This window comes from Trachymyrmex septentrionalis, unplaced genomic scaffold (assembly GCF_001594115.1).
Source record: "Trachymyrmex septentrionalis isolate Tsep2-gDNA-1 unplaced genomic scaffold, Tsep1.0 scaffold342, whole genome shotgun sequence".
Lineage (NCBI taxonomy): Eukaryota > Metazoa > Arthropoda > Insecta > Hymenoptera > Formicidae > Trachymyrmex > Trachymyrmex septentrionalis.
Genome location: NW_017305506.1, coordinates 57,422 through 70,823, shown reverse-complemented (window position 1 = coordinate 70,823; position 13,402 = coordinate 57,422). Strand labels below are relative to the sequence as shown.

The 13,402-nt window shown below is 29.5% G+C and overlaps 2 protein-coding genes across 2 annotated transcripts in view; both read right to left on the bottom strand.

Annotated features, from left to right (window-relative positions):
* Positions 1-5,803, bottom strand: part of LOC108750250 (fatty acid synthase-like) — an 11,629-nt gene extending 5,826 nt beyond the window's left edge. The window contains exons 1-10 of the mRNA XM_018489591.1: positions 5,733-5,803; positions 5,475-5,671; positions 5,030-5,280; positions 4,510-4,741; positions 3,700-4,118; positions 1,952-2,245; positions 1,655-1,859; positions 1,420-1,574; positions 906-1,223; positions 284-783 (exon numbers count right to left, since the gene is read on the bottom strand). Of these exons, the coding sequence (XP_018345093.1) occupies positions 284-783; positions 906-1,223; positions 1,420-1,574; positions 1,655-1,859; positions 1,952-2,245; positions 3,700-4,118; positions 4,510-4,741; positions 5,030-5,280; positions 5,475-5,646 (2,546 nt within the window). The 5' untranslated portion in view covers positions 5,647-5,671; positions 5,733-5,803. The remainder of the gene's footprint in view (positions 1-283; positions 784-905; positions 1,224-1,419; positions 1,575-1,654; positions 1,860-1,951; positions 2,246-3,699; positions 4,119-4,509; positions 4,742-5,029; positions 5,281-5,474; positions 5,672-5,732) is intronic.
* A 4,484-nt stretch (positions 5,804-10,287) lies between these two features.
* Positions 10,288-13,402, bottom strand: part of LOC108750246 (fatty acid synthase-like) — a 15,318-nt gene continuing 12,203 nt past the window's right edge. The window contains exons 12-16 of the mRNA XM_018489588.1: positions 13,210-13,390; positions 12,573-13,045; positions 12,228-12,482; positions 10,649-10,903; positions 10,288-10,572 (exon numbers count right to left, since the gene is read on the bottom strand). Coding sequence (XP_018345090.1) covers positions 10,462-10,572; positions 10,649-10,903; positions 12,228-12,482; positions 12,573-13,045; positions 13,210-13,390 — 1,275 coding nt within the window. The 3' untranslated portion in view covers positions 10,288-10,461. The remainder of the gene's footprint in view (positions 10,573-10,648; positions 10,904-12,227; positions 12,483-12,572; positions 13,046-13,209; positions 13,391-13,402) is intronic.

The following is a 13,402-nucleotide window of genomic DNA, read 5'->3' as shown; positions in this document are numbered from 1 at the left end:
TATATATATAATTCTGAATTTTTAAAGATTACAAATTTTTTAATTGCAGTTTTGGGGACACATTCTCCCCACATTTAACTTTCAAAGAACGCAACAAAATGTTATCGATTTTTTTTTACCATATGAAAGAGGCTGGTCCTTTTGAAGTTCTACCTTTTTTTCTTAAATGCATTTTTAAAAAATTACAAGCGTTCCCAAAATTCTGAACAATGTTGTATGTATAATATATCTATTTATCTTATATGAACAATCTCTAGATTACAATTACGGCAATTTCTTATACCTGATCGATGGAGAGATCATAGCAGTTCCTCTGCTAACTGGATATTCCACTGGCGGATACAAATTTGCAACTTGTGGCTGTAGTCCAGAGTTGTAGAGTTTTCCAATTTCTTGAAAAATTACATTGTTATTTTGTTCAATGCGTTGAGTCAATACAATGTTTGTCACTTCTGGATGCAAAGATTTTTTCAATATGTTCTGCAGAACGCCGCATGGTGTGAGTTCGATAGTAATAGCGTTATTTGGAATTAAATCCAATGTTTGTTCAAAGAGAACGGTGTTTAATATACTACGGGTATGATAATTTGCCGATGATAATTTTGATGCTGAATTAACCCATTCGGTACGAGGTACGGAAGTGCTGATCCACTTTGGACTTCGTTTCTTCGGCCAGGGTATTATTTTGTTTAAATTAAGCAAAAGTTGAGTTTTCGCGGATGCGAGATACGAACTATGATACGGTATGTTGCAATAGATCTCCTTCACATAAATGTTATTCACCTGATACAAAAATGCAACACATGCAGTTGTAGCAAATTGTATTTTGAACTTTAACGATATTTTAACTATTAAGTAAATTTTTCCATCCATTTAGAAAATATAAGTTCTATCTTCAAATTTACCTGTAATTTTTTCATTAATTCTTGTACGGATTCTATAGGTCCACTCACAACGCAATTGTTCTCACTATTGCGGCATACTATTTGAATGTCCGTTGGGCATATGTTTTTAAGATAATCGTAACCAATACTAACAACCGCCATTGAGCTACGAATTATTTTTTCTTCGGCACATGCCAAACCAATAAAGTATGCTGATAATATAGTTTGTTCAATGGTGAGACATCCATCTGCGTACGCGCAACCGAGTTCACCGCCAGAATGACTAATCATGTAATCCGGATTAATTCCTAAAGATGTTAGGAGATCTACTAAACCAACCTACAAATATATTCCAAATACTTATAACAGAATACCATATTTAACAAATTTTTTACTAAAAAATAATATGAAAATAATAAAATGTAATAAAATATCTATTAACGACAAAAAGATATTTATCGTAGGTATATTTTTCACTGATAAATATAATATAATTGATATTAACGTATACTTCTGTATAAATATAATACTATACCTGAATAACAATGATTCCAAGAAACGCATTTAATGCGTTTTCGCATATTTCTGTATTTGTCAAAATGTACTTGACATTTATATTATACGGTTTTAAAATATTGTCGCATTTTCTTATTGTTTTTGCAAAAACGTGAAATTTTAATAAGCTTTGACCTGATAAAATTTTAATTAAAAAATTTTATTATTTTATTTAAATTCCCTTATAAACAAGTTATAGAATATTAAATATATACCCATTCCTGGCCATTGCGAACCTAAAGCTGAAAATACGAAGCAGACGGGTCTTTTCATGTTATTACATTTTTGAATTTCCTTTATTGAATCTTGTTGGATAGAATTCAGTATTGTGTATCCTCTCCATGAGTGACCGTCTAGATTGTCTGCATAGATGTCATGTAATAAACGGATGTATTCTACATCTATTGGACGATTAGCAATCTATAACGATAAATTTCTTGAAATAAAAATTATACGATATAATGTCTTTAATATTTGAAGCTCTCAAATGTGCTTTTTAAATGTATACTAACATCGTTTAAAAACAACTTCACTGATTCTTCAGTGCGTCCAGATAATATTACAAGTCTAGGTAAGTCATCATTCGGTGCTCCATTATTAACTTTCTGTTTACGATTCCACTTTAATATCATATGAGCGTTGGCTCCTCCAAAACCAAAAGAATTTATTCCTATATAACCGTTTGTAATTGGCATTGGTTCTTGGACGACACAGATTCTTCCATTTTTTAAGGCATTTATATCATCTCGAGGTGATGTATAATTGATGTTTGGTGGAACAAAACCGGTTTCGAACGCTATTACTGTCTTCAAGAAATAAATTAATTTTATAATATAAAGAAGGATGTAAAAATGATCATTATATTTTATAAAAAAATAAATTCCACAGTGTTTCTTGAAGTACATATATAAAAGAGAAAAATAACATTTTTAATACCGTAGAAAAATGTAAAAAATTGATAAAAGTGTAGAAAATTTTTGAAAATATTAAAATATTATATAAAACTTATATGTGATACTACGTTGATCATTTGATAAGTCTGGTAAATCTTTATGAGTAAATCTTGTTGACGTGACACCTGGAAAGTATCATTCTTCAAACTTTTTCAGGTCAAATTTCAATCAGAATTGATGCGTTGTTCACGTTTGATAGTTGTTTAAAGCGAGCGAGAAATTAAGTCACGTCATTAAGTGGATTGTTACACCATTTTATAAAAATTTATCAGACTTATCGAACGTATACATTCTCGTATACGACTAATGAACATTTTGTTTCGTGATGAAGAGAGCGTATATTTATTATTTAACTATTTGCACTTATATATGTATAGTAAACGTAAAATAACCAGCAAACGAGAATGGATTGAAAAGAATTAAAATGAATTCAGTTTTTCAGAAATATTGATTCACGAATGTTAAAATGAATGCTTTCCAATTCTGAATGCGTTTTTATTCATTTATAGGAATTGCATGGAGCATATCTCTATGCTTTTCAATCTAAAAATATTAGCTTTTTCTGTGCATTGTAAATACTGTTCAATGCAAAATTTTTAATAGAAAATGCAGTTTTTTAATCCAATTGCATTCAATTGAATCTAATTGAATTCAATTAAATTCAATTAAATCCAAAAAAAAGTATTATTTAAAATACACATTTCTCGATAGAAAAAAATTTCAATCCATTTTAATCCATTCTCATTTGCTGGGTATACACATACGAAAACACAATGTTGATCTTAACACATTTTGTTGTCATTAGTTCTGAGTTAAATAAAGTTTGATTTAAAAAAGGACAAACGATGCGAGCGTTGCGAGCGTTAAGTGAAACGCAGCCGTTGTATATACAAAGATTTATTAAATGATATTGAGAAAATCATTTATTAAATTCAACTATCATTGAAATCAATGTAACGATAATATATGACTTAATGACTATTAATAGTTATTAAGTCAATGACTATTATATTTAGTCATGCAGTATAAATGTGCTACCATTCTAATCAGAATTGATAATAGAATCGATGTCGAATCGCAACGCGAGCATCATTTGTCCTTGTTTAATATTCGGTAAACAAGAATTCCACGAGCGATGTGAACGTTAAGTGAAACGCAGCCAATATTGTGATTTATCGAATAATTTTTACAAAAAAATAAGTCTTTTGTTTATTCATATACGTATATGTGTATATGATTGAAAAATCACTGTGCGTAAAATAAAAGCAAATTCTATAGTAATAAATAAAAATAGCAGTCACTTTTACCTTAGCGATTTGAATAAAACCACTTGCAGGTTCACCATGACCAAGATTGGATTTTACGGAGCCGATCATTAATGGAGTTTCTCTATTTTTACACAAACTGTTACAGATAGCAGTGACTTCCTGTGGATCGCCAACTTTGGTACCCGTACCGTGTGTTTCAATGTAATCCAAGCAAGATGTCAGTATTCCGCATTCATTGTAACATTCCTTTAGTAAAATACTTTGCATTAGCAAAGATGGATATGTTATTCCTTCTTCTTTGTAACCGTCGCTGTTTAATTTTATATGCGGACATATAGCATAAATTCTCTTTGCATTTTTTGCCTTTTGAAGATATACTATCGCCACTGCTTCGCTACGCGAATAACCGTTTCCATTGGAATCGAAAGGTCTGCAATAGCCCTCAGGTGATAAAACACCTACATATAATATAAAATCATGTAATATATTATATATATGGATATAAGTATGCATATGAATATAAGTATACATTTTTTAATATATTTCGCATTTTTTATATATATATTTTGCACTCACATTATTAAATTAATTTATATTTAAAAAATTAAATAATTAAATATTAATAATTTTATTCTCTATATACTTGTATATAAAGTAATATTCTGTTTTGAAAAATATCTTATTACAAATGTTTTATCAATATTACGCAACTCGTTAAAATTTATTTTTTTTTTGTAAATTAGAGACGTGCAAACCATTAAATTTTATGTCTAGCGTAAAACTTATTATTTGTAAGTAGACTAACAAGTTTTAAGTAAAAATATTAAAATTAATAAATTATAAAAATACCAAGACGAGCGTATTGCAGACTAATGATCGGATGCAAACATAGATTTCCAGCTCCAATTATCGCGTCTTCGCATTTTCCCGACATAATACAATGATAACCAAGAGCCATGGCATAAAGACTAGAACTACATGCTGTATCGACGGTATAAGATGGTCCTTTTAGATCCAAGTAGTACGAAATCACATTTGCCATTGTAGATTTGCTGCATCCAACGATTTGAAAGTCGTCTAACTATTTACAAAACATTAGCGTTTATAATTTTTGCATATGAATTCTAAATTTAGTAATCTACTATAAAATATTTTTATTTTCTATAATCCGTTTAGTATCGAAAATAACATTCTATGATAAAATTAATTTTTTCTAAGTTGAGTAACTTCAAAAATGATCATTATCTTTGTTCTCATTGGAATTGTATGACTTTTATGAGTGAAAAAAAAAGAGTTTATCAAATCAACTCTTCTCGTAATTGTATGCTTATTATTCATTTTGTATATATGTATCAATAATTTTTTTTACCTGATAATTCTCATATAGAAATTTCTCTTGTGTTTCAATATAAGATGTGCCTATGATCACAGTAGTATTTTTTCCTCGTAATTGCTTTGGATTAATTCTTGCATCGATAATTGCTTCATAAGAATGTTCCAGTAACATTCTCCCTTCGGGCATAAGTACGTGTGCTTGCTTGAAAGATAATCCAAAGAAATCCGCATCAAATTTTTCCAAATTGTTAATTATTCCCATACGCGTTGATAAGTCTGGATACTCTAATGAAAGATAGATGTTTTCACATAAAGATATTATGTTCCTTCTTTATATCTTTTTAGATGGAATTTTAGTTTAGAGTACACTTCTTTAACGAATAAGTATGTAATTACATTTGATACAGAAGAAGCGGTATATTCTATCTCAACCAATCATATATAAATGTAAAAGTATAACTATGAATTTGAATTTTTACCATTTTCCCATCGGCCATGATCTGCTTTAACGAGATCAATTTTATTGAATAAATTTTCTCGTAAATGATTCATGTTATCTGAACCAGGAAATCTGCCAGCAATACCAGATATAACGATCTCCTCGCCGAAATCAATATCATTCCACGATCTATATGCTTCTTTGCTATCCATGGTTTTTATTATGTTCTCAGACAATCTAGAAAAATGTTATGTGTATCTTATGTGATTATTTTTTTTATTTATGCTAATCAATATACCTGATTCTGATATTTATAATATTGCTGCAGTATCGTTTGAGTTGCAGATAAGAAATGCGTTTAAACTTTTTAACGACAGGCACTTTTTATATAAACTCAAATGACTACTGTTGTAATATTAAAACGTCGACTATTAGTGTTGCATACGTTTATACCAGGGAAACTTACGCGCCGTCTGACCTATACTGTGACCCAAGCAAGGTCTGTTCAGACAAGAATTGTTTACATCTTAAGTGATTTAATTATTATATTTTGAGCGATTTAATTATTTTACGGTTTCAACGCCATTCACCAGTTAAAAATAAAATATATTTTTTTTGTAAAAATAATTATCCTTATTTGGTCAGTTCTTTTTACTATTTAATTTAAACAATTTAGCTACATGTATATTTTTATTTTTTTCGATGAGAGATTTTTATGATTGCATTCCACTTGACATTTGTAACGTTCTTGGAATCATTACCTTCTTGTTGTTGATCAAGTATTAAACAAAGATAAATAAAAAAGGCTTGCAAATGTTGTAAACTCCAAATGAAACACGCTCTACACACATTATCCCAGTAAATAAGAAACATTTTGGAACATTTCAACATTATAACATTGCTACAATGTTACAGAAATGTTCCAAAATGTTTCTTATTAGAATGTCTATCTTAAAAAATAGTCCATAGCTAAGTTATGAAAGGAAGCTATGGAAGGAAGGTCTTTATGACCATGTATTTTCTTGAAATTAAACAATGCTGTGTTAATTACCGATAGGCGCAAAATATTCTTAGAATATTGTATAAATATTAAAAAATTAAAATAAATTATTATAATATATGAGAACATTGTATAATATTTTATATTATGAGAGTATTCTATGGATGTATGTCCGCTTAACATAAATATCTTTGGTATATTTCCTTTAACATCCCTAAAATATTATTAAAATATTTATTAATATTAATTATTTTTTTATTAAAGTGCAGTTTAAATTCACAATCCAGTTAAATGTCTTATCAATATATGCTGCGTCTTGTGTTTAAATAACGTTTCGATGTTATTTTACGTACCTATCCAGTCTTACAACTCCACACCAAAATTATTTTCAGTCTTTAAACATATATTTAAATTGAACCGATGTAACAGTTTTACAAATTAAAGTAAATGTTGTTATGATACTTTTTAATGTTCATATAATATTACAGTAAAAGTAAATAATGTTACTTTTAATAATCATGTAATATTATCAAGAGTGGACATATAACCATCCATTAATATTTCAAGAATATTATTTAATATTATATAATTTCAGTAAAATATTTTTCAAATTTTACGTTTAATATTCTGGAAATATGTTTAAAATATTATTTAATATTAAATAATATTATATTATTATATTATTAGGTGTACAAAAAAGTTCTGAGCTTTTCCCATCGTTCTGAACCTTTCCCATCGTATGTAATCGTACGGAAATGGCTTGCTGCGTAACGCCAAGCTGTTCTGCAAGCTCCTTTTCAGTTTGCGCAGAGTTTATATCCAGCAGTGCTTGCAATTCGTCCGTTTCAATCTTTTCAGGGCGTCCAGCACGCGATTCATCTTTAAGACTGAAATCTCCTTGGCGAAACTTTTGATACCACCTTTTGCATGTTGCATGACTTACAGCGTTCTCTCCATATGCAGCACAAATCATTTCAGTGGCTTCAGCAGCATTTTTCTTCAGATGAAACGCGAAGTGGATGGAAAATCGAATATGCTCTTTTGTAATTGCCATCGTGAACACTACTGATTTTTGAGGTTATGTGCATCAAACGCCAAACCGTATCGCATTTCAGGAGGTTAAATGTTACTGTTTTAAAACCCCAAAAGGGCGGGAAGATATATAAAATTTAAATTGTTATTTCGGTTGTATCAAATCTAAAGCTCAGAACTTTTTTGTACACCTAATAAATATGTCTATAAGATTATAATTATGCTTAATATAATTTCTATTTACTTTAAATTAAGAAAAAATATTAAGTAAGAGGTAAATCGTATTTTTTAACAGTATTCACTAGAATATTTCTAAATTTTATAGATGATTCTAAACTTTTGGCTGATAGTGTATGTTTTTTTAAGTTTTTGCTTCTATGCTGTAATTTAAAGCATTTCCGTTTGAGAGAGAGAGAGAGAGAGAGAGAGAGAGAGAGAGAGAGAAAGGAAAAGACAAGGAGAATATAAAGTATTCTTATCGGGATACATGTATGTGGAATTGAAGTTTCATGTTTCGAAAATGAAAATTTCAATTTATATATGAATAATGTATAAAATAGCGGTCAATACTTAAGTAGGACAATAGGTCAAAATGATTAAAAACAGTATATTAAGATGAATCGTGCCTTTCAAAACTGACTTTTAAGAACCATTTCGTAACTATTTTTTTAATGACTTGTTGTTCTGCCTGAATAATGTATTAATGGCATGCATTTATTGAGGCAGAAGGCTATTTATTGTAAACGCAAATCATATTGTTTACAGAATGTAAAAAATTTTTTAATAAGATATTAAATGTAGCTTTCCACATAAAAGCGACGCGCCGGAGCATTAGCCCGTATTTAAGATTTAGTTCAGCGCTATTATAAACAAGTAAGGCTCCGCGGAAGCAATATTTTCTCCTTCGAGTTAGAGCGAACTCCAAAAAGGGCTTCTTTTCAGATATCAGATCATTCTATGTACTTTTAATTACATTCCATTTTTTTTGTTAACTTATTGAGCATTGATACCATAAAATATCTTTTAATTCTCACAAAGCCTAAATAAGTTAACAAAAAAGTGTGGAACATTAACCATTCAAAAGTTGACTATTCGGTAACTTGTCAATTTTTATTAACTTTATTAATAATAGTCGATTGTTTTCAAGAGTTTTTACAGTAACGTGAATCCAGATACGACAAGTGCAATTTTATATTTATTATCTTTACGGAAAAAGATAATTTTGCTATGTGTATGTAAATGCAAAAAGCTTGCAAAATTTAATTGTCAAATTTGTTTGCTGTTTAAATAAATTGGTCGTTTGTGCCCAGTGCATTTTTGTTCTTTGAGATATCAAGAGCACTTATAGCCAAATAACGGTTTAATTTATTCCTTGAAAAAGTGTGACATTTTGATACGTTCATGCGTTGCAGACCTTAGTTTGTTTATATCTTTAGACTAAACCAACACAGTATGTTTAAAACATTTATATTTAAAATGAATATCTGAGAATGAATTACGTCATGTCAATATGAATTATGTATTTTTTAAAGAACAAAGCAATGCTTTTTTTTTCAAATATGCTTTTTAAATATTGTTTAAAATATGTTTAAAACATTAAAAACACATTTTAACAAAAAAATGCAATTTTGTTTCTTAAAAAAAGAAAGATTTTCAATCCTGTATTTCAAATTTTGATCAAAACGTCTTGAAAGTTCACTCTGAGTTGATTCGTGCATGATTGCGACTAAAAAATTAATCACATGAATATAGAATGTTATCAATCAGGATGCTATCAATTACGATGATAAAATAAAAATAAAGAGAGAGATAGAATATGATATATGTTGCATTATTTTATTAGGTTTAGTAAAGTGCAGAATCAAAATAAAATATACATGTGTAAATTTAATACACAATAGTAAAATATAGATAACAAGTATTAATAATCATATATATATTATTTAATAGCTATACAAATTATAATTATAATTGTAATATTCAATAGCTATACAAATAATGTTATATTATTGACTACTAAAAATTACAGCCTTTGTAACGTGCGTCTCAAAAGTTTTTTTGTTTAGATATTGTGATGCATTTCCCTTCATAAAATAATTTTATCTCGAAGTAAAATGTTATTATTAATTTTTTTCTTTTCTTTGATCTTCTTCTTTTAATTTTATATGGCACTCGCCATCGAAATGACAACGATTTCCGGCCAACTTTTTTGACAATATCTATTAACCAAATATGTTAACTATATATCAATTAATATTAAGAGTTCGTGGATCATCGAAGTAGCAATTCCCGTACAATTACAAAGGTTAAGCATTGTTGGATGGAGTACAAGATTGGATGGGTGGCACAAGAAAATAAGAAAATTAATTCTCAAATGAGAGAATAAAACATTTTTTTTTTTTTCAATTATAAATTTGTCGTGTGGAATACGATGCAGACCAACAATATGTATTTTAGCAATAAAACTGAATTAAGTAATTATGTGGAATAAATAATAATTCTCAACTTGAGGACAACGCTTAAGTTGAGCGTTTGAAATAACTCTTAATTGAGTGTAAATACTCAAATTTCAAGTTTTTTTTTTTTATTATATAAGGCACAACTTTTTCTCTCTCAGCTCTGTTTCATTTTATTCTAAATCGGATGTACTAATTCGGATTTTGATATTTTACATAAATAGCCTAAAATTACACCTTTTTTGCAAATAGTATAATAAATCTAAATAGTTGTTGTGCATCATGTACGTTAAAAGAAATAAACATATTTGTTATAAATAAAGAAACATATGTATTTTTCTAAAAATTAGTACAATTGCCCCCAATCTCCCCTAGTATATAAAAGATATGTCGATATGCTGCAAAATAGTGACTTCTGGTAACTTCATCGGAGTTCGGGCTTCACTTTAGGATCCCCTTAAAAAGCTTTAAAAATTCTTTTATTCATCTGTTCTGTAAAATCAAATTATAAATAGACTAAGAAATTATGAATAGATTAATCAAATTGTAAATGGTAATTCTCCGTTAATAGCAGCTGCTACATTTTCATTCTTCAAGATTGTCACATGATCACCTTCAATGTAATGTACTTTTACCACATTTTGAGTTACCTTAAATAATTACATACTTATTAACAAAAAAATTTGCTAAATTTAATTTATCAAACAGCATAGATTTTTTAAATACCTTATGCAAACAAAAATCTTCTTCGATCGCAATCATATTTGACGAATGCGTACATTTTAACAACATTATGGGAGACTTAATAGGCGGCAATGTAGAAGAATCATATTGCTGAAGAGCGACGAAATGTTTGTAAATCGTTGTACACAATGTCTTTAAATTTGCAAATGAGAGATATGTATATATTACTGAGAATTCTTTAGCGAAAATATTAAATCTTTCATCCCAACTCTCACATTTCTTCAATTCCATTAAAATCTGCGAAAATATAAAAATTTTTGTTTTTATATACAAGACTCTAAGATAGAACAAAGGAATTGATACCCTTGTCCAGCTGTACCCACTCCCCCCATGTTGAAATAAAAAACGCAGCTTAGAATTTGGAGCAATTTATGAGCATCCAAACCCCGCAAAAAAAAAGTTGAGTTCGTCCCGTTTAACAGGAATTTTAATTAAAAGGTGGGGCTAAGTTTACTCAGTCCCCCCCCTTTTAAATTAACAATAGGAAATCACTCCTCGGCTCAGAATTAGCAGCTCTGTAAGGAGCTCTTAAATCAGTATTCTTTCGATTTTCGAGCTCCATCCTTTATCTCCAAAACAATCCCAAAACTAGTCTACACTAAAAGAGATAAGTCATCGAAAATAGGACTGCATCTAAAACTTCATTAATGAATATAATTCTGGCATAAATCTGGTACAAAAATATATAATAAAAATTAATTTTCGAGCTGCAACCCCTTAGCAGGAAAACCACCCTTTGCTATTTTCATGCAAGAGAGAACTATATTCCAAAATAGGAAAATAAATTATTTTATGACGGGAAATTATCTGCTGATTTAGGAGCTCGCGAAATACGCACGAACCGATTTTTCAGCTGCAACTCTTTAAAAGAAAATTACTTTCTGCGTGAAAAGGGCAGAGGGTTGTTTTCTTGCCAATCGTTTAGAGCTTAAACATTCCGTATTTCGCAAGATTCTAAATCAGCAGATGATTTTTTATTCTCTCTTCTTTCTTTCTTGCGTGAAAAAGGCAAAGGATAATTTTCCTATTAAGAGATTGCAACTTAAAAAACGGTTTGTGCGTATTTCGCCAGCTCCTAAATCAATAGATAATTTCTTATCATAAAATGATTTCTTATCTCCTTTTTGGAGCATAGTTCTCTCTTGCGTAAAAAAGGTGATTTTTCTGCTAAGGAGTTGCAGCTCTTGTTTTGCAGATAAGGGATGGAGCTCGAAAATCAAAACAGCACTAATTAAAAATTCATAAAGGACTCCTAATTTTTAGCCTGGGAGGCATTGCTAATTTTAAAAAGCCATCCACTCAGCCCCTCCACTTTTAAATTAAGATTTCTGCTAACCTAGACGAGAACAAAAAAATTTTTTCTCGAGGTTTGAAAGATCATGAATTGCTCCAAATTTTGAGCTATGAGTTTTTTTATTTTGGCATAGTAGTGGGGGGGGGAGACGGGGCAATTGTTGGACAAAGATGAAATTGATATTGATCTACATAAAGAAACCGAAAAATAATATGAATATATAATACCACATATTAGTTTCAATGTGAGTCCAAAAGTTGCATATACCTTTTGAGAACTTCCTATTGAATAGCTTTCCAGAATATTAGTTAATAAATCAATTTGAAAATTTACGTCATCGAAATCAAATTCAAAAGGTTTGAACATTGTTCGTGCTACCTCAGGAGCACCGTCAATGAGAACAAGTCGGCCTTTAAAATTCATAGCTTCTAATATCCTTGTTACTTCAACTGCAATAAGAGATCCGAAGGAATATCCTACCATTACAAAATCTTTTCCATCTGTTAGCTTTGGAAGTATTTGCTGTAAAAATATCCAAATTTTTGAAATTTATATTTTTTAAACGAAAACAATTCTTTATCATAAAATGAAGTTACTAATACGATTGCATACGTTTGTGAGACGATTAGTAGTTTCCGTTATCATGTTTGTACAATCTATGTTGTTCGTACTATAATGCAATAACCATGTTGAAAATTTAATGTGTGGTATTATGGTTTTAAATACAGTACCGCAACCGTCAATACCCGGAATAAGAAATACTTCAGTCGTAGTATTCTGTTTGTTAATAAAAAAATCATTTTGGGAAACAAAGTCTTCATCTTTTAATATAATACCAACTAAAATTTTTATAACGTCTGACTTCTCTATGTCGAATTTCTTTTTATCATTTACGTCATCGTCACTGATGTTTGCAACGGACATCTTAATGAGTTTTGCAAAAGTGAGATTTCGTATCTCTTGTGTTGCAAGAAATATATCAAATTCTCGTTCCAAAGTTTGTTTGATTTCCACGGACATCATGGAGTCCATGCCAAGTTCGGCCAGAGACGAATTTAGGCTTACAGTCTTCATGTCACTTATGTCTGTAATATAAAATATAAAATTATAACGATCTATACATGCTATAATGTCTTTCTTCTAAACTAGAACAAATATAAGACATAAGATATAGCAAACAAATATAAGAAGTATTTAAAAAAAAAAAAAAAAAAAACAAATCTGCACAAATTTTGATAGGAACGCCTACCTAAAATATTAGCAACTGTTTCTACAAGATTTCCCAATCCGTGACGTCCCACTTTTTTTTCAGCTACGACCATGCTGCTCACAATCGGCCGATTTTGAAGTAAAAACTTATCAAGCTCATCGAGACAGCAGGAAATCTTTTGCTGTAAAGTACCACCAATGATTAATTCCTTATCCTCCTCCTGCATATCAGC